The 27,638-nt window shown below is 51.3% G+C and overlaps 3 protein-coding genes across 3 annotated transcripts; 1 reads left to right on the top strand and 2 right to left on the bottom strand.

Annotated features, from left to right (window-relative positions):
* Nucleotides 1-771: 771 nt before the first annotated feature.
* Pmar_PMAR029022 (hypothetical protein) lies at nt 772-18,307 on the top strand (the record flags this gene model as incomplete). The annotated part of the gene is made up of 87 exons (XM_002775871.1): nt 772-875; nt 927-1,029; nt 1,082-1,186; nt 1,231-1,298; nt 1,369-1,492; nt 1,540-1,602; nt 1,662-1,841; nt 1,926-2,010; nt 2,325-2,398; nt 2,450-2,581; nt 2,630-3,409; nt 3,494-3,586; nt 3,645-3,800; nt 3,860-4,006; nt 4,048-4,179; nt 4,227-4,346; nt 4,399-4,506; nt 4,555-4,624; nt 5,333-5,439; nt 5,481-5,632; nt 5,679-5,788; nt 5,832-5,931; nt 5,982-6,096; nt 6,152-6,245; nt 6,292-6,400; nt 6,451-6,548; nt 6,599-6,698; nt 6,744-6,846; nt 6,887-6,991; nt 7,034-7,132; nt 7,178-7,268; nt 7,347-7,450; nt 7,493-7,580; nt 7,626-7,756; nt 7,806-7,903; nt 7,959-8,074; nt 8,164-8,317; nt 8,372-8,491; nt 8,542-8,657; nt 8,710-8,800; nt 8,850-8,924; nt 8,974-9,142; nt 9,198-9,266; nt 9,318-9,424; nt 9,476-9,617; nt 9,661-9,809; nt 9,856-9,967; nt 10,018-10,100; nt 10,139-10,215; nt 10,262-10,390; nt 10,437-10,554; nt 10,604-10,735; nt 10,780-10,831; nt 10,889-10,977; nt 11,037-11,438; nt 11,536-11,642; nt 12,009-12,067; nt 12,116-12,211; nt 12,255-12,318; nt 12,345-12,437; nt 12,481-12,575; nt 12,616-12,684; nt 12,905-13,006; nt 13,055-13,110; nt 13,297-13,427; nt 13,464-13,510; nt 13,560-13,630; nt 13,675-13,906; nt 15,010-15,114; nt 15,890-15,944; nt 15,985-16,061; nt 16,108-16,215; nt 16,259-16,334; nt 16,385-16,448; nt 16,497-16,555; nt 16,612-16,708; nt 16,761-16,824; nt 16,871-16,947; nt 16,998-17,107; nt 17,150-17,256; nt 17,301-17,372; nt 17,536-17,595; nt 17,645-17,700; nt 17,749-17,880; nt 17,937-18,013; nt 18,062-18,114; nt 18,161-18,307. 87 exons carry the CDS (start codon nt 772-774, stop codon nt 18,305-18,307), a joined length of 9,768 nt encoding a protein of 3,255 aa, XP_002775917.1.
* An 826-nt stretch (nt 18,308-19,133) lies between these two features.
* Nucleotides 19,134-20,819, bottom strand: Pmar_PMAR029021 (hypothetical protein; the record flags this gene model as incomplete). The annotated part of the gene is made up of 6 exons (XM_002775870.1): nt 19,134-19,291; nt 19,410-19,577; nt 19,629-19,743; nt 19,965-20,149; nt 20,483-20,642; nt 20,697-20,819. 6 exons carry the CDS (start codon nt 20,817-20,819, stop codon nt 19,134-19,136), a joined length of 909 nt encoding a protein of 302 aa, XP_002775916.1.
* A 4,712-nt stretch (nt 20,820-25,531) lies between these two features.
* On the bottom strand, nt 25,532-27,087 carry Pmar_PMAR029020 (hypothetical protein; the record flags this gene model as incomplete). Its single annotated transcript, XM_002775869.1, has 3 exons — nt 25,532-26,435; nt 26,536-26,610; nt 26,855-27,087. The coding sequence occupies 3 exons, from the start codon at nt 27,085-27,087 to the stop codon at nt 25,532-25,534; spliced, it is 1,212 nt and encodes a 403-aa protein (XP_002775915.1).
* Between the last annotated feature and the right edge of the window lie 551 nt (nt 27,088-27,638).

The raw sequence follows: 27,638 nt of genomic DNA, 5'->3' as shown, positions 1-27,638 counted from the left end.
TCTTGGTTGAGAAGAGGGAATGCAGCGCGAGGAGGTCCTTCTGCCCGGGGCCTCTCTCGAGTTAACTCTGAGTGGGACCTTCTTCTGGGTACCTCATCACCTGATGGTCCTTCCTCCTCCTCCTCAGTTCTGTACTCCCTCTCACCACAGGCATCCGAGGGGAGCCTCTGCCCGATACCAGGCGGGGGTATAATGAAGGTAGTGGTCTCTACCATGATAGAGGCTCCCTAACTGTCGTGACAGCTACGACTAGAGCTAGGAAGACCTCCTCAGTATCCTCTACTGATCGGTCACTGCTCAGCTGCTCTCTGGATGACAGGAAGGGTATGGTGGAGGCTAGTAGACGACTCGTTGGTTTGGTGGTCTCTATCAGGTACCCGTTTATCGCTGGTCAGTGATGTGTCCTTGAATAAGGACAACAGCACGCCTCGATCTACTCGAAGCATGTCCTATATGTGCCGATGAGTACAGCTTCTGGATAATTGTTATTATCACTAATTGACAGTACATTGACAATGTTTGGTCCTCATCATGCGATTGCGAAAGTCTCACTATCCAAGAGTGATGAGTTGTACAGGGCGGGTGATGGGTCTATAGAGAAGCGAGAGTTGACCCTCGGCCGCTGTCAGTAAGGGTCACCAACTTGATGATATCACTGGGAAACACTCCATGGCCAAGAGTATAACTTTCAGTGCTTCATCTGAATACCTTCGCTTCGCGTTGAGAGTGTTGATGGGGATGGACGTTGTAGCAGTAGCGGTTGTTGAAAGTATGCCGGGGTGGAGTCAAGTTGGCAAGAAGAAGAGGAGCCTCGACCAGATGCCGAAGAAGAGGCAGATAAAGGCCCCTCGAGTGGTGGGGAGGGAAGAGAATGTGTGAGTGTGGCTCGGGGCATGGTGGGGATGGGCCATCCTCGACAACCCCAGGTTTGCCGATCTAGATGATAGTCTGTCTGATGCGGCTCATGGATGCTCATCGGGTGGGGAGTGGTGTAGCGGGGATGAGCGGCTCCGAGGGAAGCAGAAGGAGGTACCAGTGGAACTGAGAGGGACCGAGTCGCCATTGCTATTGGTGGGCTCAGATACTGGTCAATGGGCAGATAAGGTCAGTAGACAGTGGTGGTGTGTCGGTACAGAGGCTCGCTGTGGAGACCACTCGGGTTGGCAACAAGAAGATGCGGAAGAGGGTAAGGAGGGTTCTTGGAGGGTTGAGGACTGCATGTCGGGGCAGGTAGAACGAGAATGGAAACGCAAGAATAAGATCAAGATGGAGGATGCCAATGCTGATACACTCATCGCGTAGGCTCCCCTGGTATATGCCGGCGATTCTTACCGATAGTGGAGGTCTTAGTTTACCCTTGTCCATTAGGTTTCTGCTAGGACTGCTACCCCCATTGCGAGAGTTCGACCAGCCGGATGCCTCGAGTGCCATCCTTGCCTCTTGGTCCGACCAAGAGATAGACGAGTTGTTGGAATGCAAGATCTGCTACACGGTACAGCCCCTTCAACAGCTCCCATCGGCACCTAGTGTCGGCTTTAGTTGCGACCAGTGTTCAAGCAGTTGCCCTGTCCACATCGTTACTGTTCGGAGTGCGTTGACCAAGTCAGGAGCATCTCCTTTTCCTCCCTCTATGGTGTTCCTCCATGAGGCCTTCCTTTCAGCTCGAGAAGATTCCGGGGCCCTCATCTGGTTGTGCTGGTCCCGAATCGATATGTTGCCCGGAGTGCCGAGTGCCTTGTGATACCGGCCTCATCACATACGATGTGAAGACTCTACAGAAGCTCCTTGAGAGGAGTGCCCGTTGTACACATTTCCTCCACGGCTGCGACTGGAAGGGACCGGTAAGAGTTGTTGACATCTGCTATGGTCTGCTACCGAGTGGTGATGACTCCTCTTAAGGAAGGTGGGGTATCGCTTCCTCTTAGCTTTGCCATCGGCCTTTCCATCCGTGTTCCTTCGAGGAGTGGGCGGAGGAGAAGCAGCAACAGCAAATGAGTGGAGGGAGCTCTGGTAGGCTTTTTGGTAGATTTCAACATGACCATTGAGGGCAAGGACGGTTAGACTGTGCTGTTCACGCGGATTCGCTCGAACATTCCTTACGAGTCAGCCTACTGCTGAGCACCGTGGAGAGAATATCGCTATTTTCTAGTCAATTCTGACAATAAAATTGCTCCGCATAGACTGCAGGAGTGATGCCATGTGTTGATCTAAGAGAGTACCCTTACTATTACATACCAATTTCCGGTAACGCCCGGTCGTGAATCCTCCGTGGTGTTGGTCTGCAGATCTCCTCGAGGTATGTGCATTGAGCACTGCTCCCATAGGTTCGAAAACAGCACTTCTTGATTCTCCTGCGGAGGTTGACCCAAGACTCAGAGACCGGCCACCAAGGCCTACTGTAGTGGTAGGGTCTATATACCTGTCAGAAGGGTATGCTGCATCGATTCAGGCCCCCAAGGTAGCCGCCTTCAGTGGCTCTGCTGGGGCCAATATCGTGAGTACCCCGAGCTTGGCTAAAGCACCGGCTGCTAGCAGGAGGCTCACCAAGGGATTGGTGCCGCCCGTGAGGCCCAAGGGGATAGTAGGAGTTCAAGTTTCTTGGTTGTGATGGTCATCTGGGGGTACTCAGGCACCAGGGACTAAGGGGCTCCCTAAGGGAAAAGCATCGCATCCTCTAATTCTGGATATGCCCCAGACTTGGCAGCAACTGACCAAGAAACAACGAGCCCAGCTAACGGCTACTACTGCTAAGGCTAAAAGTGTACCAAAGGCCCCTACTGTTGGCAAGGCCAATAGTGTACCGAAAGCCGCTATCGTTGCTAAGGTCGCTACTGTTGCCAAGGCCGGCACAGTGGCAAATGCCGGTACAGTGGCGAAGGCCGCTACTGCTACTAAGGCTCCTCCTCCACCTACTTATACTGCGACTATAGCTGCCTCCACTACTAGAGCCGTCCTCGATAATGCGGCTAGTGTCGTCAGCAAAGCTCCAACTGCTACCGAGGCTACAACGCCTAGTGATGCTTCCAAGACGACCCCTCCGAAGGCTGTCACTGCCCAACTCACCACGACGGTGCCCAACACCCGATCGCCTAGCGTCCTCGTCCCGCCACCCGATGCTCTCTTACCGACGCCCCTCACACAACAGTCGAATGGTCCAGTCATGTCAGGACTGCGTGGGGCTGGGCGACGAGTTGAGCCCAATGGGGCTACTCTGAGGGGTGTTCGATCCAGCTTCGCTCAGTACCCGTCAAGGCAAGGAGCTAATATCAACTTCGCCGAGCGACCTGGGAATAATTCACTCACATCTAGTACTGCCCCTGAGCGGGTATCGCCTCTCCCTACTGAGATCAGAGACCTCCGCCTGCAGTCACTATTGGCAACAACAATGACGAAGTTAGGGCCTCGACGAGTGAGTGGAAAAGGGATTTGGCTCGAGCCGTCCAACACGCTTTTATTAAGAACGGTTAAGTGGGTTTGGCAGCTATCGCCTTAGGTTAATTGGGCTGATGAGGTTCACGTGGGAGCACCGGTACAAGAAGGCGTCTCTGAGCGGTACCCTACTGGGAAGGCACCGACCGGTTTCACGGTAGGCGGTCATGTCCAGATGCCACAGAGTGGAAGTGTTATATACACTGTATTCTTAGATTGATGGTCCTTTGTCGCTTACTCATGGGCCTGGCCGCCGAGCTCCGCAAGCTGTGGATCGAAGGGGCGAAAGGGATCGATCGATGATGAGTAACTCCGTGGACGATGAGTTGGATAGACCGCCGAATACTCCATCAGCATCTAGGAGTCTTAAGGTGAGACCTGCCGGTCCTTCGTTATGGTTGACTCAGCTCTGGTCTTCCTTCTGTTGCAGGGTGGGGCGTTTGAGCGGACTGACTTGGACCTTGCGGGAGGAGTGGAGTCGGATCACCACCAAGGGGCCTTACGGGGAGATCCCCAGAGTCTAGCGAGGTCGGCTCAGAATGTTGCAGTGGGGGAGCTCGACGAGGCAAAGCCAAAGGTGAGATGGAGATCAATGATGGGACCAGCTGGTTGGCGTAGACGAGAGATGAGAAGCCCCGACTTGTAGACAGTAGTGGGGCCAAGAAAACCCCAACGAAGCCATCGCGACCACCTCGACCGAGGGCACCACCGGTTCTGCGGCATCCGGGGTCTGTTGATTATCGGCTCGAGGTGGGTCCTGCCTCCCTAGTAGGGCTGACAGGCTGATTGTTCTGCAGAGGGAGCGGGTAGTTCCTCGAAGAGGAACAGATGGAATGGATAGGAAGTCGATCGCCCAACCATGTAAACCGTCGCGGCCGCCCTCTATACCGCGGAGTATATCCAATGAGGATCATGAAGTAGCTGGGGAGCCGTACTCCCAGTATGCTATTATAGTATGTTTGCTTTTAGACGCAGCCGGTGGGTTCGAGCAGTGGTGAACAGCGGCCTACCCGACCCAGTCATAAACCAGTACTTATGAAAGCGCTTACTATGAGAGGCCTTGTTGTTGAGATCCCAGTAGGGCGGCTGTTCTTTGCCTTGTATAGGGTTAGTTGTGGTCTTCAGGTCCCTCGTTCCCCCCTGCCCGATGGAGCCACCTGCCCAGAGTGCTTGTGCACGGTGAACGCCGAGACTCGTTCGTGCCGGTCTCATTGCCATTTGTTTGATTCTGAGCATCATTGGGTTGGCCCCCCTCTACCAAACGATTGTTGTCCCTGACGTTTCCTATCCTACCCTTCCCGCGTTAGAGTAGTTCGACTCGAACATTCCCACTGCCAATACCATCTCTGGAGTATATGGAAAAGTTGAAAACCCTGTGGCTGAGGCGCGGCGATGAAAAGTTTGTGCTGGCGAGCTGAAAATGCGCAGTGATGAGTTGAGGAGATGCAAGATGTGTTAAGTGCGCAAGATTGAGGTGTTGGTCAGCACCCGTGCGACCCCAACGGTCGAAGGCTCCTCCTCCTCCTCCATCTCCCCACTCAGCTATTACACAATTCTATGATAACCACATGTCTAATCTTTGTATCATATCTATCCTCTTCTATTGGTGGGGAAGTAGGAGTGGAAACGACTCCTGGCCAGGTGGTTGAGGAGACTCCTTCACGGCCCTTACCACGATTGAGGGAGGGGGAAGCTGCTAAGGTAGCATTGGAGGGCCAAAGGGGGGGATGACTTGTCCGATGCTAAGGTCAATATGATGCAGAATAGCGGTCGGTCTACAGCTGGTCAGTTGGAGTCGCTACTAGAGGAAGCGTCGAGGTTTCGGAAGTGGATGGAGAACGAGGGAGGTTCTTTGCGGCGAGGTACTGCATTGACTGGTCGTGGGCTCATGATGTCTTCTCAGAGGGGAAGCTGCCGTTGGGGATACATCTACTACCTTTGATCAACCTCAGCGACCTCGAGCACATAGGAGACCTACCATCACTACCAGAGAGCTTCGAGATGGCTCAGGTATAGCTAGCATGGCGAGCCGCATGTGATGGTTTCTGTAGGCGGCTCCTCCTCATAGGGCAGTAGGCACGCCATCTTCCCTCTTGGAAACAAGTAGTGGAGGGAAGGAAAAGTTTTGGGAGAGTGTGGATCTACCGCAAGACCTGGTGGCTGAGGTCATGAAGCGAATGAAGCAGCATCATCACCATAAACAGTAGTATCAAAGTAGTTATCTTTGGATGGACGTTTGCCAACCTTAGTCGAGCTGTACCTCTACCGGACCATGACCATGCTTGGCTGTTGAATCAGCTGAAGACCCTAGCCGCTATAGTGGATGCTCAAGCACTCCGTGACCGGGGAGCTGAACTAAGTACTATGAGCTTAGCTATCCTTAGTGCATTTAAATACGTCAGAACTAGCTGCTCAACAGCAGCAGCAGCGAGAGGAGGTAGCCCCTCCGGACGCCTTCCATGACATTATGGCTGCACATCAACAGGGAGGGATATGGCGAGAGTAGGCAGTAGTAGGGGGCAGGAGGGGAGCTGAGCAGCGTGCCATTGTAGTTTCATGGGACCATGCTCGGCCTTCGTACCGTATGCTAAGGCGGTCCTGGTAGGGGACTTGGGCGTTGAGGAGTGTTGGCGGAGATGTACTCAGCAGTATTTCTTCTGTACACAGGTGGGTTGAAAGGGTAGTGGTGGGTCGGAGAGAGTCGTCTGTGCTGCCGGCTTAGACACACTATGCTGCTGCGGGTCAAACCTGCTATTTTGGTCATGGCCTTAGCACTCTCCTCGATACCACTCCTGCTGGAATGCAGCCGATTGGAGGTAGTAATGCTGTATCTCCATGTGAGGGTGGTATAGGCTGTGGCAGGGTCGTTGGACACTTGCCGATCTTTGACTGAGCTTGGGTTTAGAGAGCTCAGGAGTAGCAGGATTCATAGCGGGGCCCCTGAGGCCCCTGAGGATGATGTTCCCAATCTGTAATATTAGCGGCTTGTCACCGGTATTGTCGGGCAATACGCTGTGTCAGGTCACCATTTACTGTAGTACCTGGCAGTGGGAGGTATCTGTTGGTACAGCCTAACGTGGGCATAGTAGAAGGAGAAAGGGCAGAGGATGAGGAGACGGGTGAGTGATGGCAGCAGTGATGGGTTTCTTGGTCATTGACTGTGGTATAGTGCGAGTGGAAAGGGCCGACACCTTCCTACAGTGTCAGTCTAACTGTCTGGCATCTGACTGGTGTGCTACGGCAGTCTGGATCGATCGGGGGTCTGAGGGGTAATAGAGGGGCCTTGGTGAGTGTCAGAGGTTTGTATTCTTTAGGAGTAGCATATGTGCTAAGGGTAGCATGCTGTTGCCTGGGAAGAGCACCACAGGGTGTCCTATGGATGGTAGATGCATGGAAGTTTGTGGGGGACAGGATTGTGTAGGAGTGTATGTCTTGTCGTTTGGTGAGTTGTTGGTAGGTCCCGTCCATTCGGAACCCCTCGGGCATCTCTACATTGTCTTGGCGTTACCCAGGGGAGGCATTTGACTTTATAGTGACAGTAGATGCGAAGGCTCCGGAACAGGTATGAGTTGTTGCAAGGACAGCACCGTTATGAACTGTGTAGACGACGACCTTTGGCTGCTCTGATTCTGACTGTGTCGATGGTATCAAGAGGTGCCATATGGCTTGCCATGCGGCTTCGTGTCGAGGAGGATGGATCGAAGTGAGAAGACTGCCTGTGCTTGGGTGGGTGTATGGCCTGGCTCAGGTTGTGGCCGAGAGGGACGAAGTCAAGTGCTTCCTATCATCTGGTTTCCCTGCTGTGGCCGGGTCTGGTGCGGCGAGCGCAGCAGATAAAGGTGACAAGGGTGGTCCCCATAGGATGCAGATTTATGCAACCTGTACACCTTCAAATGATCTCATACCCGCGTTGGTAGGCGTGACCTCCTCCCCCGCTGTGTGTCCACTATCGGCTCGAGCATGCCTTATGTTCGCGTCGGACTATATGATGTTGCCAAGGCCGATGATACAGGCGGCGCAGGTGGGAGGCGGTAGTGTTCTCAGATGGCTGAGGGTGAGATAGGTATGGCTCGAGCAGTCGCCTGGTGGTAGCCCTAGAGGAGGGAATGGGATAGCTCATCAGTCTGCTGGGATGGGAGCTGACATTGAAGGTAACAGAGGGTGGCCCTGGACCCATAGGGAAGTGTTGATAATAGTTCTATCGGGGTGGGGGAGGTGTATGCCCTTCCACGCTGGCTTGTCGGCTAGTCCGGACAGCAGCTTTGTAGCGAGGGATAGGTGGGAGTGTTGGAGGCTGTGTCGAGAGATGAACGCAGAGTGTACACAGGTAGGTGATGGTGGACTCTATAGGGGCCGATGGGGTATCATCGTACTAGGTGGAGTACCACAACAACACGAATGTGTGCGTATTGGGCAATGGGGTGGCATCAAGAGTGGAGCACTCTAAGAATGGGGCCAAGTCGAAGAGCCCTGTGTAGGAGGACGTTTATTGTCTATCGCCCCTCCAGTAGAGTGCTGTCGATCATCAGGTTCTGTCATTCTATCCGTAAAGGGCCGTCACCAACACATGGCTTGCCTGGTATGATGATCGTGGGCAGCATCACTGGTGCTGAGTCTGGCAATCATTGGTTCAGAGGATACCAGGGTAGGTTAGCGACAGGGATTTGGTAGGCCATTATGATGGCCATTCCGGTTAGTGTTAGTTCGGAAGGCTTGTAGAATGGTGGTGTGCAGGGGTTGAACCTGGGTCGTTCGCGAGAGAGACCAGCAAGGTTCCGAAGTTGAGTGATGTGTGCGACTTTTCAGCCACCACATTGGTAGAGACGTTGGAAGAGTGCCAGACTTTATGCGAGAAGGCCACTGATGAGGCAACTAATGCTGACTGCAGGTGAGGACAACATAGCAGGGGAGAGATAGTAGACAGGTTGGGCTCCTTGGGCAGGTACGGAGGCTTCGAGTCGTGTCGGGCTGTGAGGGCAGCCTGCAGGGGTAATGCGGCGGGAAGGCATGGGGGAGCGGAAGAGTGCAAGATGTGCAAAAATGATAAGGGCGGGATTTGCCGGTAGATGGACGTGCCTCCCTCTGGAAGTGTATGCAACTCGGTATTGGTAGGATTGGGTCAGAGACCAAGCCTGGGGGGTCTGGAGTGGGCAGTGACGAGTGCCTTAGTGGCGCCTGCAAGTGGTTCGAAATGGGAGCTGTGGGGTTCAGAGTGAAGGCAGCATCTGGTAGTAGTCATAGTATGTGGAGGAGGGTCTGTTAGTCGTAGCTTCCTTGCAGAGGCCGCCAAGTACGTGGATCATCTCCCACTGAACAGTAGTGGTTTGATATGTCCCCAGGGGGGCGTTGTCAAGAGAGATGTTCTTGGGAGGTAGGATGGTTGGTATGGATAGTGGGCCGTCATGATGACTAGTATGTAGATGCTATCATAGTGTCGAGAGCATGTGGCATTGCCATGCCTTGTGCGAAGCGCAGACGGGGGAGTGTATGGGAGGGTAAGGGGCCGGTGAGGTCGGTGCCAGGTGGACCTAGTCTTCTGTACAGGCTCTATGTGGACTCCCTCCCTGCTGAGGGAGGTGTGACGGCCAAGGGTAAATGGTGTTATCTTGCTATGTATTTGCGGTATCACGCGAGTGACTATGAGGATGCTAAAGTCCATAGACTGTTTGGTAGTAGCAACTGTGCCGCCTTCACTAGGGACGGTGTAGGGAAGGTAGTAGGGGATGCGTAGTGGACGTATGGGCTTCATCATGCCTTGCTCATGTCAGCTGCCAACACTAAGGGTTACTGGTAGCATTGCTGCTGACCAGGCTGTTGAGAGAGCTCCACAGGGAGCGGTAGGGGTCAAGGCCTAGGGTTCGACTGTGAGGATGAGGGTTTGGTGACAGGTTAATATGACGGGAGTATGTAATGAGTTTGACGAGCTTGATAACACTATGATGGAGGGATCCCCAGCAGACTTCTCATACAACCCTATGTATGCCTGCAGTATGAGGTAGTCCACGGTGATGCATCTTGGTGGAAGCAACAACAGCCGTGCTGGCAGGTGCTTGACGATGCTACAGTGCATGTCCTTCAAGGTTGAAGGGTATCCCGAGGATGACTGTGACCTCCATAGTCATCGCCCTAACGTTTCTGCGGGTTGCGAGACCATAACGTGCCGGTTCAGTAGTGCGCTTGCCAGCAAGGTAACAGCTCTGTGGTGATCGTGCTGATTATTCATCTCGATAGGCGACCAAGGTGGAGATCAGGCCTGGGGAGTATGCTAAGAATGCTATATGCGTGTCTAGAGGGGTGGATGCTGCCAAGGCCTTATCAGTAGACTCGGACGTCCGTAATGGTATTCCAGGTTTCTATACGGTGAATGCTATGGCGAGGAAGTGAGGGGTTTGTGACCGCCAAAAGGCTTGAGTTGCGGTGGCTCAGGTTCCGATGGGCTGATGTACTGAACAAACGCCGACTGACTTTGACGCCTCACCTGGAGGGGTGTCAGTCAATTTGCAGAGGGAAGAAGCAGTGTAAGACTGGCACGTGGCAGGTAGGAGAATCTATGCAGACACCGCTTACCACTCCATTGCTACTTCTCAGTCTTGTGGGGCGCTCAAGGATGTATGCTCTGGAGGAACAATGAGGAATCCTGAGATGAACAAAACTTGCGGGTACGGCATGGGGTAATGTCAACCGTTACACTATAGGAGTATTCCTTCAGAGCCTGTACTGGTATAGTGGTAAGTGAGGACAGAGCCCCAGAGGATTACCCTGACAATATGGGTGTATGCAAGCTAGGTATGGACCCACTACCTTTGAGTGGACGATGTGCCCTTAACTTCAGCTTCGGCGGTCTCCCATGCTATGTTCAACTGTGGAGCCACGTCCTCTTCTGCTGGGTGCTATGCCTTTGAGAAGGGCCGTGACAATTTCGTTATAATGAGCAGCTACGCTTCGCCTTTTATTGAGGAAGGTGAGTGCTGTTTTTTCCGGTGGGTGTGATGCGGGACGTCTCTCAGATGCCTCATCTAAGGTGAACACCAGCCTTATAGAATTCGAAGGGGAGAAGGGGGCATACGGCAAAGTGCTGGACTTGGATGCCTGTGAGTACTACTGTGAGAAGGACCCTCTCTGCACGTAAGGGCGCTTCCCTCTATTTGGTATGTGGATGGGGGTCTGGGAGCAGGTATGGTCACTTCGCGCCGAAGGGCATTGGCTTTGGTGACTGCTATCTCACGCACAGTACTGACGTGGACACGATAGACACTTCTACTATCGAGAACCGACCGATCCTGGAGCCTAGAGGATGGAGTGTTAAGTAGTATCATAGGTTGCGAGTTGGAAGATACGAATCATGCCCAGGCGATGCGATGGAGTGTGCGTAGTGTTTAAGAAAGTGGTCGCACAGGATGAGGTAAGGAGACAGCGGAGGGCGGTCTAGTATGAGGGGTTCTTGTTGTTATCATTGTAGGGCCAAGCTGTGACGAATAAGATTGATGAAGTGATAGACACCGAGGAGCAAGAAGTACAACCAGACGTTGTACGCTCGAGGGAGGAGGAGTAGTAGTGGTCATACTAGCACCAATGTGCTTGTTACATGCACCTGCATGGTGTGATAGACCTCTTGTTGGTGATGGGAGGAATCAAGGTGTTGAGTTACTGGAGGGCTGGGGGCTGGTCGGAGGTGGTGCTCAGTTTTTCTTTACCAAAACACTCCGAGATATGCTAACAACATTGAGCGCCCCTGAGGAGGGGCAGCAGCCTACCTCTTCGTGTTCTTCCTCTCCATCATCACCGCCTGTCCCGGAGTGCCCCCCACTCTCCAGCTCCCAACAGGGTGCCTCTCTTCCTTATGGGGAGGCTTTCAAGCGACCACGACTGGACAGTGAGCTGATGAAATCAGCGGCCTGTAGTCCTGGGAGGGCCGGAAATGCCCTACAGCTCCTCGCTGATTACAGTACGCATAACCCGACTGCTGTTGGGGATGTCATGAGACCGTCTAAGAAGCCGCTATCGTCCTGGTGGGTACCTTAGCTGGCTGTGTTGTCGTACTGCGTCCGTATCTTGGCGCACAGCGAAGGATTATTGTCGTGCACATGCTGCTGCTGGTGGTGGTAGGTACTTGCAGTGCATTGAGGAGGATATTGTTGTAGCTAAGAGGTTGGTAGAACGTCGTCGGCTTCCCTTGAGGGGCCTTATTCCGGCCCGACAAGACTTGGCAACAGGTGCAGTGGTTGTGGCCGTCATCTTGTAGAGGTATATTTCCTCAGTTGGCTGCTCGGGTGCTTTGTCCTCCTCTTCCTCTTTAGCATCATCTCTACCACTTGTCAGTGCTGACGGTAGGCTTGTGTATGCTCATCCGCACTATATACCATCAGATACTATAGACGCACTGCCGCTCCTCAACCAAACCGGGGTACTACCACCATGACCGTTCAGCTTATGGATATGTCATCCCTCAGTGCGGCGGCATCCTTGGTAACCCACACCTCCCTATAGCCTCTCAGTCCTCTCCCGACTCATGCAAGTACGGTCGTTGGAGTTGTAGGATATGGTCAGTGGGGGCACGTCTGACTACCTCTGTTGCTCAGCTGAGGAGCATCTAGTCTTCCTGGAGGGTCTCAGAGACCACGGCCGAGATTGGAATACTGTGAGCGCGATAAGGTTGGTGGCAGGGGACGGGTGTCGTCGATGGCAGATTACGAGCTACATACCGACTAGGACCACTAAGCAAGTGAGGTCGCATGCACAGAAGTATTTCCAGGATCTAGACCGTCGCTGGGAGGATGAGCAGGTGGGGCTGTAGGGGCATCCTATCGTTATGTTGGGCCTTCCAGGAGGAAGACGGTGAGGGTCAGTCGAGAGGGTCACAACCAGAAGCGCTGATACAACATGGAAGGAGTAGGTTGTTGGTAGTGGATCGTTAGATGACCGTAGTCTCCATCAAGATGAGGAACGCCAGAAGGCGATAGAGGAGCTTCTGCGCTCACTGAATGTGGCACGTCCCGTCGAGGACACAGGTTGGAAGTGCTGGGAAGGGTGACCATTAGATGCATTGATTAGGACCTCCGGGGAATATGGAAGATAGCTCGGGGTGGAACCAACGACATGCGGACGTTATGGCGACGAAACTCTCACTGAAGAGGGCTGTTGAAGCGGTAGGTAAGCAGGCGTATTGCTCCCTTCATGCACAGCTAGGTATCTGCTAGATCCGGGGACTCCATGAGGGCTATGCTGGGGCCAGCCTCGGGCATGGAGTCGGCAGAGGTAGTGGTAGTAGGGCCACGTAGGTTCTTGCCCGCTGTACAGTGTGAACCAAGCCGTTGTGGTATTCTCAACACCTTCATCTTTTGAGAGCTCGAAAGTCAACAATGTGAATCGATTGTCAACGTCTAAGAAGCGTTCCGTAGCCTATACTCGTACTTTCATATTGAATAAAGCCGTCTCGAAAATCTAGATATGCGTAACTGTTTGGTTCACACTGTAGATGTCCTCTAGTAACCTAGAACTGGCTGCGTTGGCCGCAGTAGCAGCGAATCTCACGTCGCTCAAGCGAGGGGTTCAAGACGGGGATGCCCGTGTTGCTGCTGTAAGAATAAGCAAATGTCCTTCTATGCCTATATCAATCGCTTGTTAGGCTCCGTTTACCCAAGGTATTGACCTCTCCGCATTGGCAGCTGCTGCTAGTGCCATGTAGTATCGGATGGCCCTACCAGTGCAATCGCCCATCTTACAGTGATCATGAATGCTTCAGTCTGATCGACCCTTTTTGACTCTTCCCATTTAGTCCACACTAAAGCACGAATCTGTCGTCCTGATCAGTTCATGTGTTCCTACCACGCCTTCATCGTCACAAGAACAGACAAGTAGAACTCCTAGGTCCTCCAGTAACGGTGGTGAGGAGCAGAGGTCACCTTCCCTCGGCTTGGAGACGGCTCGTAGTATCGGCCTGCTCACGGGAGGAGATGTATTGGCCATGGACAGCCACCTCACTTTTGTTGGTATGACCAGTGGGTAAGTGTAGAGGATAGAGGGCCCCGATTTAGATAATATGAAAAGTGTACTTAACCACTTCACGAGTGCCTTAACACCAGTGAGTTACCCATTGCATCAGCTGCTGTTGTGCACTATCCTTATTACAGGCAACTGGTCCCTACGAGGAGGTCACAGCCTGTGTGAGGGATGTCGAGGCTCATCTACATGAGTGCCGAGCGTGAGTTCATAAGCGGTGAGGAAGCTGCTAGTGATGGCGTTCAGGTGGGCTCCTATAATGACAGAGAAACTACACTCGACGGGGCAAGAGCTGTATGCAAGGACTTCTATGCTGTTCGAGAAGTATATGGACAGCAACAATAGTTCTCCGGAGGGGGCTAGCCCTAGCCATAACAACGTACAGGATTCCCACGTTGTACGATGTTCATCGCACTCTCTCAGCAGGCTTGTCACACATCTGGTCATCCACATTGTCCTATCTCGACAGGTCTTGCAGGTGAGCCGGGCTGTCTACAACGCATGATGATTGAGCCACTGTGTTTTGGTTTAGGTTGGCATCAACACGAACAGCAGCAGCAGTCCGTCGTCCCTGTCGTAGCATCCGAGTCGATCGAACACTCATTCTAGCCACTTTAACTCCTACTGCTTTCAACGTCGGTTTTTTGCACAAAATACGAATACAGTGCATTCTACCATAGTAGTAATAGGCTCCCCAATTAGATCTCTGCTGTTCTGACTTCTGCTACAGCAACAAATAGTACTACAGCGAAGTTATTTTTAGTCCCGTCATCATCGTTTTTACTTTACCACGTGCTGCGAAGAAAGCAGAGCGGCTATTATCTTGGGCGATGGTGATGATGATATCATTCTGCTACATCTTCCTGTTAGGGCCATTTGCATGTCATTTTTCACGGAAAAGTAGGATGGTATGAGCAGCCTTCTTATCTCCCTTTATACGTATTATTTCACGATTGCTCACAGTAGCACTACTACTATCGTTATATATCATGCTTGGTCTTCTTAGCTCCTACATTTGTCTCTTTAACTGGTCTATTTTCAACAGTATCGTCTACCTGTCCATGATGATGACAAGGCCGTTGTTCTTGTCGCTACCTCAATCGCATCTCAGGAAGTATCCAATCGAAAGAGTGTCTATTCGTTTCCTCCAATCACAGTTCAATCGTCGTTTACTCTATCGTTTTCATTTATCATTTGGTAATAATACTCGTACTGCCCGAGTTTGGGGCTCCTCTTTCTCAAGTATTGGGAAGTGGTATCATTAGTAGACTACTCTAGTGGAACATGATCATCGTTGTGATGCCACTGTCGTACTGATACAGTAGTTACTACGGCAGGGGTGAGGTTTCTCGATCAGAATATCTATTGTGTTGTCAATTCACGGGCGGCAACAGCATGTGCGTTTTTATAGCAGCTACAGTGTAATGTAGCAGCACCTTCACGTGCCTGATGGTATTGGTTCCTGTCGATAATCCTGAAAGCCATCATGGTGATGGTGTGCAGGCAAGATTCCCCACGGGCTGCCATGACCTAAGGAATAAACTATCACAAGATTCGACTATGTATTGATGATTATAATAGGCGATATCGTTTCGAGGCAGTTTAGGACCTCGACAGAGAAGTGTGCAACTGCAATTTGGGTCAGACCGAGCCGTCGCTCCCAGCAATAGACGACCGGACCTACCGGTACTTGATCCCTATGCTTGAACTTATCTAGCGTTCAGAATTATAAGGTCTTCCACTTGTGGGTGACGATCCTTACAGTCCTCGCCGTGTCAGTAGTAGCCATCATTGCTTGGTGTATACTATACACACTCGACTACAGTTATTGATCTATACACTGTATAGATCAATAACTGTAGTCGAGCGTTATTGTGATGAAGGCATGTAACAGGGTCGAATCTTTCCTTTCCAACGATCGAGTTGTCTTCACAATATTTGTATACCATTCCATTGTATAATCTTCCTACTATAGATGGGCAGAATTACGTTACGGACCGTTACGGCTCGCTCTTACGGTTACGATTCAAGCCCCGTATCGTAAAACGACGGCGCCGTAACGGGTCATACGGAGATGCAGAGGACAAAACGAGGATTGATCATTCAAGTCGCCTAAATATATTTCATGTGAATGCGCATGCGTAGACGAGGCCGGCTTGGCAGTTACGTGCCAGTTTGGGAGTAACCAACCGTAAAGTCATAGGGCCTCCCCGTAACCTTGACCTGGGAGTAACCTCGTAACCTGCTTACGTTACGCACACCGTACCGTAAAGCGTAAAAAACGTTACGGTGCCCATGTATACGTCTTACCTGCAGCCATTAGCTGCCTGTCTATACGTCTTACCTGCAGCCATTACTCTATGTTATTGTCCCTATTTCATCATCCTCTACTACTTCTAGCTTCCACAGCCAAGGTCGGCGACTCCCACGACTGGTCTCAACTTACTGTAATTCCCCTCAGGTTACCACGGCACTCACATTGCGGTTATCTGAGGCTAGCCGTACAAAGACATCAAGTAACACCAACGCTACTGCCCTTGTGCAATTGCTGTTCAGGCGTTCCAACCCTGCCGTGCCACACTGAGCTCTCAGCTGAGGACATTGTCGACGTGAATCAGGATCCTGTTACTAGGGTATGGCCAGATACTCTAGGGCTGGGCTTGCTGAATGCTTGGTCAGATTTCCTGCAATACGACGAGCGTCGCCGTTAAGAATGATAAAGTGCATCGTCCATTCTGCTTCGGCTTCAAAGCCTCAACCAACGCCTCCACTCAGTTGCCCTCTCCAGTATGTTCGTTGTCTACTTAGTTTATCAGCTTTTTTACTTCAGTTCGTCGAAGTGGAACTCAAGGCGCCTTACGTTATTCGAGCTTTTCAGTTCGAACCTGTGCATGCGTCCGATCCAGGTGAGAGCGCCGTCCTTCAGCAGTGAGCGTCTACTATTATTGTTCAATAGATGCCGACAACGAGGGCAGCACTAAGAAAATCAAGCAACCGTTGCCGAAGTCGATCAAGCTGAAGTGAGCCTCTTGTCAGCCTAGCCCGAGGTGTCATGTGATCATTGTCAGCGCCGCGATGGGTGTGCACGCCTTCCAGTGGTACCGAGACTTACAGGCCCGAGAACACTGTAGGAGATAAACTTTCATCAACCAACATCCTGTCATCACGACTGTCCTATTCTAGCCGTCGCCTGGACCTCACTAAGTACAGAGCCTGAGGGCCCCCACACATCCAACGCTGACGTCGATCTCGAGACAGACTTCCGAGGGCATCTCCTGAGGTAACTCGCTAGAGGCGCCACACCTCTTGTTGTTCTCCCTCGCAACTTTCAGAATTTGGCCTCGGGCAGAGTTGACCAGGAGATCCGATATGATGAGAGCATCATTTCAAATGAAAGTATATTAACGATTCAAGTATTGCTAGATTCATTTGTTCTCTCTAGCTTTACGGATGCCCAGTGAAAGATACCCGGACGATGCAGCTTCGGTTCAGATCAAGCTTCAATTCGATACGGAACAAGTGAGCATGGTTCAACAGTCATGAAGTTCTGCGACGATTCTCTACCATAGGTTCAAGAGTCTTGACATATTCCGGAAGGAGCTCATCAGTCACATTTGCAGGTTACTCACGTTGTCTACTGCCTCAGCGACAACGACGTGCAGTCGGATACTTTTCATCGGTGAGTCCCGCTCGTTCCAACTCTGAAGGATATATCCTGCAGATGTCTCTGAGAAGTCTGCTGCTGAGTTCGAGCATCATCGGGAAGATCATAAAGTAGTCTCCCAGAGGATACAGAGTTACGAGCCCTCGAAAGACCACATACCAAACGTAAGGCGATTGGACCTCCTGAGCTTCGTCAATTGCTAATGCAGGTGGTGGTGAACTTGAGGGTACTCCCGCCAGTGGCACAATGTATCGATTGCCGTGAGTGTTTTATACTGCCGGTAGTGTCGACCGACATTGACCGGATTTGCTCAGGTTCGGCGAATGAAGTCGTATCGCAATTACGGGAAGTGCTGCAAAGCGAGCGGACGACGGGTCATCGGGTGATGGCTAAGTTCGAGGCAGGAAGATACGAGTTGTTATGGTGTGACATGTCAACTTTAGGAATGGGTGACAGACGATACGCCATACTTCTGCTCTAAAGTACAGTGCAATGCCGAGCAAGTGAGTGCTCATGTCGAAACGAGGGGAATGAGAGTATCCTCCTTTTCAGGACTGCGTGAATGGTGTTTGTATCGACAGGATCGGCCGGGCCCATGATCGTCTAAGGTAGGCGGCGTTCAGGCCTGCATGATCATCGACGTTTGCTTATCACAGGACGCTCCCGGCCCTATCCGAGTCGCATAGCCGCTTCGAATCTGCCGATTTGATCAACTGGGATAGGGAGGATGGAGCCGACAAGTCGAGGCCTTTGATAAGTAACTTCGGAGCGGACATTCCCAAATATCGGTGAGAGTGAATCGGCATTCAAGACATGTTGGGTGCACATGGTTTTTGGAATGTAGATACGACGATACCTTGCTCCAGTTGAAGCCGTTACCCTTGATAAAAGGAGCTGATGAGCCTCCTCAGGCTCACTTCGGTAGGAAGTGTACAATTGATGTACTTGAATGTCATGAGAATTCCTCAGTCACTCCCCAATCTCTGAAGCCCTCTTCCAATGGTGTTGGCGAGACTGCACTGGTAGATGCCATGAGAGTTGTTCGTAGTTGGAGCACGCTGCTGTCAGGAATTCCAGTCGGAGGCCGAGCCCGCGAGTTCTGATAAGGCGTTCCACAAGCGCTATACGATGTCCCTGATCATAGCAGGGTCCCTCCTAGGACTGCTGATCCTTGCCGTATCCGTACGCAAGGCACGTGGAATGAGCTTAGCTTGAGGAACATGATAGAAGAGGTTGTTGGAATGGGAAGTGTTGTGTTGAAAGTTAACCCTCTGTACACAACCTTCCAGAGTAGCACATCATTCGCTTAGCATAAGCCGCCAAAGGAGTGCACCATTCGTGTGACATCAGCCTGTACATTACCCTTGGACTTTCGGTTCACAAGAATTCTAGCAACATGACGGTGGTTTGAAGTATAGCGGAAGGTCGCGACATTTTAAACTCTGTGGCACGTTGACGCTGATATGGCTTATGATTATATCCCACCCTCAAGCGCATATATGCACCTATTGTAGGTGCATCGATATAGGCGACCTATATCGATCGTTATCCACATCACAAGAGATGGGGAGAGACATGTTTGCACACTTACGGAAGAGAGTATAGTCGAGATCGTTCCAGTGAGCTTGTGCAAGGAATGTTTGTCAAGTATTCAGGATTGTAGTTGCGAGTAACGTGAGTAGAGCTATGTTACAAACCTCTAACATGAAACCACATAAAATCTATTCATGTTATATGGTAAACATAAAATTCCACTCAAATTCTACGTGCTGGATACTACAACTGGCATACTGAAGAGATAACAACTCCGCCTCCACGTAGCATCATATTTCTTTGAGTGCTTCATCAATATAATGTCGCGGATATGAACACTTTCGTAACACCCCTCAATACGTTTACCTTCCCATCGTTAACCCACTCGCATAAACAGATTACATGATCAGAGAAAATTCTCAATTATAAGTCATCAACCTTGCATAATAAATAATGACTCTCTCATGCACGTATGGGACCACGAGAGATGCCTCGAGTCCATTATAGTCTAGTCACTTTCCGAGTCGGAGAGAACTATAACATATTTGTTAGTATCACTCGGAACCATCTCCCCATCAGGGGAAAAGAACTTCGGCCGTTGCACTCTCCTTCCGCTTCTGGTATGTCCTCCCTCTTGCGCTGGATGAAGCGCCTGCACGTGAGTCCCTGCGAACGACACAATACTCCTTTTCACTCCTTTACTCCCTCCTACAACGAGAAGAGTGGTTGAGTTCTAGTATACATGGGCATAATACTGACGCGGATATATGATGCGACGACTTACTGTGAGGACTCGACCTTCCAGGAATCGATCTACGACGGCTCCGCCTTCTCGACCCGAGAGGAGAGATCTTCACGTCGTCTTCGGGTTCCTCCTTGACAACAACTTCTCCTGCCTTATACGCCCTTTGCTGCTCGGCCGACATGTGTTGTAACGGCGGTGAGGCCGGGACTAAAGACAAATGCGACAATCCATTACTGCTGTAGCAATCAGCCAACTCACCCTCGGATGGGACCAGACTAGGAGAGTAGTGTATGACTCGAGTTCTCTTTGCTGTACCGAAGCTCACGTGCGACTGCCGTCTGCGTGTCTTGGATGGAGCACGACCACCACGGGTCTGACGTTGAGCCGAACTACCGCATAAGCCTATCCGAATACATCATCACTTCTCTAGACCGCTTGGAGGGTCGGTTAGCGGGAACTCCACCATCAACAGGTTCGCGTCTCGAGGGTATCAGGGATTGGAGCGACGCAGATATGAAGGAAGTTATCTTGCTGAACATAGGGTAGGTACGAAAGAAGTAACTCTGCTACATCCAGTACGCAGCCAGTACGTACCATTGGAAAGATGCCAGCACTAACGATCGGTGGGAAACCTTCCGTCCCTTCTGTGAAACGGTTATGGGCGTAGAAAGACCCAGAAGGGCGTAAGAAAACTGTAAGCGCCACGGCGATCCGCAATTGATGGTGGATGGAGGCTAGGAACGTGATAACAGTCTTGGACCAAAGGCCGCGCTGTGTATCTAATGATTAGTGGTAGAGGAGTTTCTCATGTCGTACTCAGTTGGTGAAAGATCAGCAAACCGTGATGTTCCCGAAATGAATTGATTCGCAGAATTGAACGTGTGAAAAAGACTGGAAAACCTCTGCTACTGGGGATCGAACCCGGCAGGGATAGAGACAACAGGATGCAAATCGTCAAATATGAAACCGCTCGTGATGACTTCTCAACCTTCGTCTCGGAGGCCTCGAGCACGCTCGATTATGTCTCTCAAAGTACCTAACGTCCAATAGCAACTATTAAACTCTCCACCATGAATGCCAATTGAGGCCCCTGTGCACGATTATATCCTCACAGCTTTTCACGACTATATAACGGACTATACAACGAGTAGGCCAATCAACAGCACATTCATCGATTTCTTCCAAGCTGTCGGTCCGCCCTGCGCCGTATTTGTTGCGCTTGCGGAATTGATACATTACCACTCCGCCGACTCCTATCAGAGTGAATAGCATCTGAAGATTAACTCACTCGTCTCAACTCTGCGCGAACCTCTAGGATGAGTCTACCTTCGAAAGAGCAGCGACCCACCATCCCTGATCCGCCCTGTTCTGAGGACGCCTATATGGCTCTTCAACGGACAGATCGGCAAGGGCCACTCTGCGAACGGTGAAGCACGTATTGGCAGGCATCCGTGTGAATCACATACACGTTATCCTCTGTGATGAAGCCAACTGTAGCGTCCAGAATTCCCACACGGGTCTCGGGGATCCATCCTAATATGTGAAATCTCAAAATAAAAACCAAAGTCCAGCCCTTCGAAAAGTGCAAGCTAACATCAGTTACGCGAATTCTGCGCAGGATTGGCTGTCCGTTGGAACGACGGTTGCGAACTGTGAACGAAGAAGTCAATGAATGCCAACGGTACTCCTTTCGAAAGGTCAACACGATAACCGATAGCTGTGGAATAGCTCCCGGCTTCGAGCTCTGCGAGGTTGACTAAGTAACTGTTGGAGTATCAAATTCGACCGTTGCAGTTGGAATTCAAATAGCCGGCTAGAGGCCTTTTTACAGGGAATTCTTCATATGGATGTTCGATCTTGGTAGATATTCTACAAAGGGTCGTCGAACCTAAGATGCCGCTGACCACAGTGTTTGCCTCTCAACTCACCGCTCCGATAAGGGCTAAGCTACCGCTGACGATGACGCGGTTGGTATACTCGCCATCCGGTAGTGGAAGCCGTGGCAGCTTATATAGGAGTTCACATGTCTTGCTAGTATGTCTATGTGTTCTGTGCTGAGTGGCGAATACCCAGCCCTGATATCCAGAGGAGGAGAAGCAGGACAGCGAGAGCGAATAATCATGCACCTCGCCGTTGGTGAGTGACACGAAGGCTGTTCTGGCGCCATAACGCTCAACGAAGATGCTCGAGGCGTTGCCAGCCCAACCGCCACATGGTGCTCGTGACATTGAGTTCAATGTTGGCTGAGAGGTATATAGAACAGAAAGGTCCAACACGGATCTTACGACCGAGAAATGCCCAAATTCCTTTTTCGAGAGCCACCAGGGTTGGGATCCGTAGGCACCTCCCTGGCCCAAGTCCACAACTCCTCCTGCTGAGCGGGTGACCAGTATTCGACCTACAAGGCTTGTGGTGCATTCGCGAACCAACAGCGGACCTTGGAACTCCCCATTCTTCGTGAACACTGCTATATGCCCCGATGAGGTTCCGAAGACGTAGAAGGAAACGGATCTGGCAGCAGGGCACACTGGAGGAGGAGCTCGTTGTAGACGGCCAAATACCTGTCCCGTGCGGTGAAGGTAGCAGCCGTGACTCGATGCCTCCTCGGAACGTTAACAAGGCATGGCTTAGCATCATCAGTATCGACATAGCATTGGCCTTCAGTATCAACCTTCTCCTGGACGGCCTCGGAGAGTGACCACGCGCCCCTCACTGACAAGATCTCCAGGACAACAAGTCCAGGCTTTTCTGGTTACATTCACATGAAACCTCTGGTTGGACTCCACCTTGAGTTTCGACTCGCACGTCATAGATATAGACTTTTTCCTCGTCGTCCGTGACCAAAGTAACGACCCTGATGTTGCCTGCGAACATTGATGCTCAGATGATGGCTGCTCACTTCTCCTCGGTGGAGCTGTACACCATCATCATGCCTACCGCGGTGGCCTCTCCTTGAAGTTTGGTCGACGACAAGATTCTTCCCGAACGATGATCGATTATCTGTTCACGGTATCAAATCCTCTGCTGAGCATCGCTCGAACTTTCAAGGAGTTATCCAGGTTAACCGTAAGAAGCAGTGATTTGCCGAGGTGTTTGTGACCATCCAACTCGAGCAGACGAGCGTGTAGCACGCCATTGGCGGCCTCTATGAGCCGCGCCTGAGAAACGCCATCAGAAGCAGAAAAGACCGCTGCAATGTAATCACATCTCGCAGAGGCGGTCGAGGATCCACCAGGAGAGGATACATCTCCTCAGTGATAGCGAGGTCCAGGATCTGAACTTCCTCCTTTGCACGACCTTCGGATGGACTGGTTCTGTGGCACTTGTCGAATCATGCATGAATTCTACCGTACAGGGGTACGGCTCACATGTACTGTTCGGCTCCCGGTAGAGCCTCCGCGATTATAATCCTCATTTCCTCAGACAGAACGACAGCACCATGTGTACCACTAAGCGAGGTATCTGAGTTTCGAATTGGCGATGCAATGATGCACGGCACGACAGCTGAGGTAGAAAAAGCTCGGACGTACTGAGCTTCTCAAGAGATCGGCCGAGCTCGGATATCAGTTCATGCTCACGGTTGAGCCCTCTCGCCCTGGCCAAGGCCAGAATGGTCCACGCCCAAACTGACTGCATGAGGTAACAACAACTGCAAGAACCTCCTTGCAGCCGCAACAAGAGCGTCGTCTAGTGCAGAATTCCTCTTCACTACAACACAGGCACCCTCAGCATACCAATCAAACCATACACCCTAGACTATGGCATGTGGTTGAGAGGACGGCACCATTGTTCATACAACACAGGCACCCTCAGCATACCAATCAAACCATACACCCTAGACTATGGCATGTGGTTGAGAGGACGGCACCATTGTTCACTGCTTGGAAACAGTCATCGCAGGAGGGAATTAGATGGAGTGTGCTAATCAGCTTCCAGATTGCGAGAAACATTTTATTGGCGAAGGTTACTCTCCTGGCTGGCTCTCGCTTGCAGTCGACTCGAACGTTTTCTTGCTAATGCTAGCATCCGATTAAGAATTGTGAGTCACATAGCAATCCCAGTCGAGCGAAGCTACGGCGAGGAAGCTAATGAAACTGGCCTCATCGCTCGGGATTCCATCAAGCGAGGTGCTGTATGAGAGAGTGAGGTTGCGCCTGGATCCCTCTGAACGATACTCAACAACAACATTACGCCTTATATCAGCCAACAGGCTAGCTCACCTCTAATAGAGATTCTATATCCGCTCTCTGTGCAGTTCGTGGCGGCGTGCTATAACTACCATGGACAGATTCTTACGACTCGTAAGTTACGAGACCATCGATTTGGTTGAGTGCCTTACGCTGTTACCCCACGCTGATCCCTAGAAGATTGAGATGTCGAGAGTATGACGATGTGTTCAACGAGTGAGAAAGTATGGCTGCCATACTATGGCTATTAGATGCTCAATCGCATGGGGGCTGGCCTGTTTGACCTCTGGAGGCTAACCCCGCCATCTACAACATCATCGTCATTGTGCATGATAGAGAGTATTGGCGAGGGGCGGATATTGAATGATGTGGACGGTGGACCCCCCCGCGAATTCGGCTCCGACCAAGGTTGATGCATGGTTCCCTTCTCAGGACAGAATTGCATTGTGTTCATTCGAGTGGAGGGGATAAAGAACCCGTGCGGAGACTTCCAAACGAGACCACGATCGAACATCCCTATCAAACGTGCTTACTATGACCATTCATCAGGGAGTTCCACAGTAGCACATATGGTTTCTGATGCTGCTTCCTTTGTCCCCACGTTGACTGAGCGGCTGACCATAAGCTGGCGGACTGCATGTGGTGAGCACAGCTCACTTAGTGGCCAATTCTCAGTCATCCGGGGGCCTCGCTTGGTCGCATTGCCTGACACTTCGGGCCGCAGGTCGGACGGACGACTCGGCAGAGCCTGCTGGTCCTGCCAGAGTCTGCACAATCGGATGAGAAGAGCTCAACGACTGACCAGACCTTGATGAGGAATGAAGAAGCCGATGGGTCATTACTAATTGAGCAATATGTTGAGTTGAAGCGAGAAGCAACTTCTACTATCGCAGTGCCACAATAGTGGGAGGGTTTTTCTTCGTCTCCCCCCTTGTTTTCCAATTTCTGCTTTTGCAGAACTTCTGCAGCAGAAGCGCGGTCTTGTGCATTTGGTCTCCTCCTTCATTTATTCCTAACAGCTTCGCTTCATGGACGGAGAACGCAAATACCGCAGAACGCGTGATTTCTTTTCCCTATCCAGCCCGATATGATGAGATCGTCACATATGCCACAGCGTGTGTAGGGCTGCACCAGCGAGACCTATTTTGTCTTCTACTGCTGCTCTGTACCCTGGTATAGATGGGCAAAATCGCCGTAAATTACGAATTCCGTTACGATTTACGAGTCGTAAAATATTTCAATTCACGGTTACGGATGCGATTTACGGTTTACGGCGGATTTTCTAGCTTTTGATACTAGAAGTTGGTTAAAACACATCTTCTTCAAAGAAACGCGAAACAACTCCAGCAAATCATGCTATAATATCACTTATACAACTACGGAAGACCAGAAAGACACACAGCAATGGGACGCTAACACATAATATGTGTCACAGAGTAAAAGAATACTAGGGGCCGATAGCAGAGCTAATGGCTCTTCAAAAGCATTAAGGTCGTAATCACGTGCTTCTCGATAAAGATCCAGCTAGGCTGAAGCTATCTTCGCAGCTGCAACTACTTCCAGGAATTGTTGCAAGGGCAACAGCAACCTTAGTGAGAATGGGCAAATCTGGGCAGCCTGCCCAGAAGCCGAGGAAATCCGAGTGCACGGCAGACTCGGATCTCAACCTCTGCTCGTATGCGATCAACTCGCGAGACAGACCCGTCACAGCCGTTGTTGTCCTCCTGAGATCTCTGCGATTAAGGGCACCCAACAAAGTACCCTCTACCCCATGCCTACTAGTTGATGGGGAGTCGTCAGCGTCAAGAGCACTGTCACTGATGCCAAAGAAAGCCATACATTTTCTGATAGAATCTTGAGCAGAGTCCTCGTCCTCCGTATCGGCGAATGCAGGATGGAGATAGGATGCAGCCACGCAGGCATGGTGAAGAATGCCCGAGTCCGTCTCAATCAAGCAAAACTTGAAGTAGTTGTTCAAGCTCTCATGCACACGATCCTTGATCCGGCATAACTGCGAGCGCCCACCTGCACGGTGCAGGCTGCACCGCTGCACTTCTGGAGTAGGCCCTTCACCACCGGTCTAATAAGACTGAGCGTACAGTACGACGATCCAGAAAACAGGCGGGTGGCATCCTCGAAATGGCACAAAACTGACGCCAAGTTCTGCAGAGACTCAAAATCAGGAACTGTCAACGCGAACTTGCGGAAATGCTTGTGCAAGTTGTCCGACCTCGGCAAAGCTTGACAACGGGTTTGGAAGAGACTGAAGACCGGGCGATATTCTACATACCACTGTACCATGCGGTAGGTGCTATTCCAACGGATGTTGATGTCCCGGGGGCAGACTTGCTGCCTCACAATACCTTCGGCTCTCATGCACTCAGATAGCAGGCTGCTCGCAACGGAGGACTGACGTAGGAGCCGACCGTTAGCCCGAGCTTTCAGAAGTGCAACACCCCACTGTCGACATCTTCTATCATCAGTTGTTTCCACACCCCGCGACCACGCGAGGTCAGAAGACTCGTCTATATCTTCAGCATCCGAATCGGACTCAGCTTCTGCGAGGATGTCGTCCGGATCCCCGTCTTCGTCGGAGGAGCTATCTTCGGTCTGCTGACTGGACCTGGTCTCATCTCCATCGATGGTTTTGCAAGACCACAGACCCAGACCATTAGTGACCGATAGGTGGAGTTTGTGCCCCACACATAATACGTGGATAATGGTCCCAGGCTCTTGCTCAATCAGCTTCATCATCTTGATATTGACCGAAGCTGCATCACTGGTCACGCTGCAAATCCTGTCTCCGATCCCAGTCTCCGTTATCGTATTCATTAACTCTCCGGCAAGATTGCTGGCCGTATGACGGCCTTGGATGCGTCTAAAATCCACAATCTGACGGCGGACTTTGTCGGTTCTGACAAAGTGTGCTGTTATACCTGGAAGCTCAGCATTAAAAATCCGCTATATCAATCGCTCACATAGAAAGCTCGAACGGCTGCTTCTCGACCACGCGTCGATACTCAGGCTTATTTGAGAGACTCCGTCGAGCCTTTCTGAGAGCAAACCACGGCGTGGTTACCACGCGACCAGTTCAAGCATGACCGAGTAGCTGAATTACTTTGCACCATCTCTACGTGATTGGCGACTCTGTCTCGCAATTGACGAACTAGATCTCGGCGGCTAGGAGCCTCGAAATGTGGATTCAAGCACCGTAGTAGGCGTTTGAAGTATTCATTTTCAACGGTGCAGAGCGGGACGCCAGAGTGCGCCACAAACTGATATAGCGCCTCTCTGCACTCTGCTTGATTCTCCTTGTTCCCAGTTTTGCTAGGATCGCTGCGCTTCCTTTTCCCGCAAGACTCTTGGTGATACTTGACACCACTGGAAGACTTCTTACTTATCTTAATGAGTCTCCCACATTTAGGACAGCGGGCATATTCGCCATCGTCGGACTTCTCCCGAACCCACCCTGGGAACTTCATGAGGAAAGGGTCATCGATCGCAACCACAGAGACTTCACCAGTTGACATTAGAGAAGGACACGCCAGGGTAGCCCTGGCGTGTCACTAAGTATGATTCTTGTTCGATGCCAACCAGCTGAACTTGTCCGGGGGCCTCTATCTGTTTGGTATATTTCATGGAGAGTCTGTTGGTCTCACAGCTGTACAACAGCAAAGGAAAGCGAACATACGTTCATGATGCGATCAGTCATTTCCAGCGCGAGCTTCAGCAGTGCAGACGGTAGATCTTACGTGACGCCTAAACGCGAACACCTACAGTATGTTGATCTTTGATTCCTAGATATTCCGAATCTGGCACGTCAGCGACGTGACGTCCCTAGCCCACATCAGGAGGGTGTGGACGGATCTACTCGAAGTCGTGATCGGGTCGTCGATTGATGCTATAAGTAGTCGATGCTAGTGACCCTGGCAACACAATCCCAAAGGTAGATACGAGTTTAAGGTAATACTTAGTTGCGGTCGACAAGGTTGGCAGGGATGCCAACAGTAATCCTCAGAAGAATCCCACGAAATACTCTAAATGCAATCGATCGTTTGACGCATGCACACATAAGCTACGG

This window comes from Perkinsus marinus (assembly GCF_000006405.1).
Source record: "Perkinsus marinus ATCC 50983 genomic scaffold scf_1104296955288, whole genome shotgun sequence".
Classification (NCBI taxonomy): Eukaryota; Perkinsozoa; order Perkinsida; family Perkinsidae; genus Perkinsus; species Perkinsus marinus.
Note: the sequence above shows the minus strand (reverse complement) of the source record. Positions and strands in the feature narration are given on the sequence as shown.